We start from the raw sequence: 1037 nt of genomic DNA on the forward strand, positions 1-1037 counted from the left end.
ATTCTAGCCAACAATTACATGACGCCAGCGAGAGACAAACCTCTCAATGCCAATCGTCGCGACCTCGCACGGCCTCTGCAACCTCTTGCACGAAGCCAAGAACATCATGGGTCTTCGCTCATATGCCGGACGAGGAGATTGAAAGCAGATACTACAATCAACGGACTGGAAAGGAGGAATGGCGCTGCAAGTATTGTGAGAAAACATATTCTTGTTCTGGTGGAACTGCGGCTCCGGCTAAGCACCTAACGGACCCTCCTCCTGACGGCCACGGTCTCCCAAAAAGCGCTCCACGAACAGCTAAAGCCAGGACGATACAAACTCTTCTCGAACAAGCTCGTCTTACCGCTGAGGAAAATGTCCGAAAACGCCGTCGGCTCAATGATCAACACGGAAGCTCGATCGACCCGGACCAGCTCGAAGTGTTGTACATAAGGTTTATTACCGCCTGTTCTCTTCCAATTCGGCTCGTGGAGTGCCCAGAATTCCGAGCAATGTTAGCCTACGTTAATGTTGATGTTGATACTTGGCTCCCAGGGTCACACCAAACTGTCAAGAAATGGATTATGCGGCAATATGAGGATCAGAAGGAGAAGGTGAAGCAGCGCATACAGTCGGCAAGATCAAGAATTCATATCAGCTGCGACCTTTGGACGTCTCCCAACTCTTTGGCAATCCTAGGCGTAGTCGCTCACTATGTCACTGAAGACTGCACGCTGGAACACCATACTTTAGCCTTAAAAGACATCGACGGTGAGCATGATGGTTCTCACCTCGCTGCAGCAATGATGGAAGTGGTTGATGACTGGGGTTTTGCTTCCAAACTAGGATATTTTGTGATGGACAATGCAAGCAATAATGACACGATGATGAAGTCCCTTTCTCTTGGTCAGTACCACTCACTATTTCCTCCAAACGCTGCTAACACTTATAGCCCTTCTACGACAATATGACATTCAATATAACCCCAAATTTCACCGACTCCGCTGCCAAGGTCATATTATCGAGCGAGCTGCGAGCCGCTAAGTCCTTCCCTA

At 49.0% G+C, this 1037-nt stretch overlaps 1 protein-coding gene across 1 annotated transcript; it reads left to right on the forward strand.

The window, feature by feature from the left end:
* Positions 1-122: 122 nt before the first annotated feature.
* MAA_10901 (phosphoglycerate mutase) lies at positions 123-1026 on the forward strand (the record flags this gene model as incomplete). Its single annotated transcript, XM_011412847.1, has 2 exons — positions 123-888; positions 935-1026. 2 exons carry the CDS (start codon positions 123-125, stop codon positions 1024-1026), a joined length of 858 nt encoding a protein of 285 aa, XP_011411149.1.
* Between the last annotated feature and the right edge of the window lie 11 nt (positions 1027-1037).

This window comes from Metarhizium robertsii, assembly GCF_000187425.2.
Source record: "Metarhizium robertsii ARSEF 23 chromosome Unknown MAA_Scf_3, whole genome shotgun sequence".
In the NCBI taxonomy this organism is placed as follows: Eukaryota; Fungi; Ascomycota; class Sordariomycetes; order Hypocreales; family Clavicipitaceae; genus Metarhizium; species Metarhizium robertsii.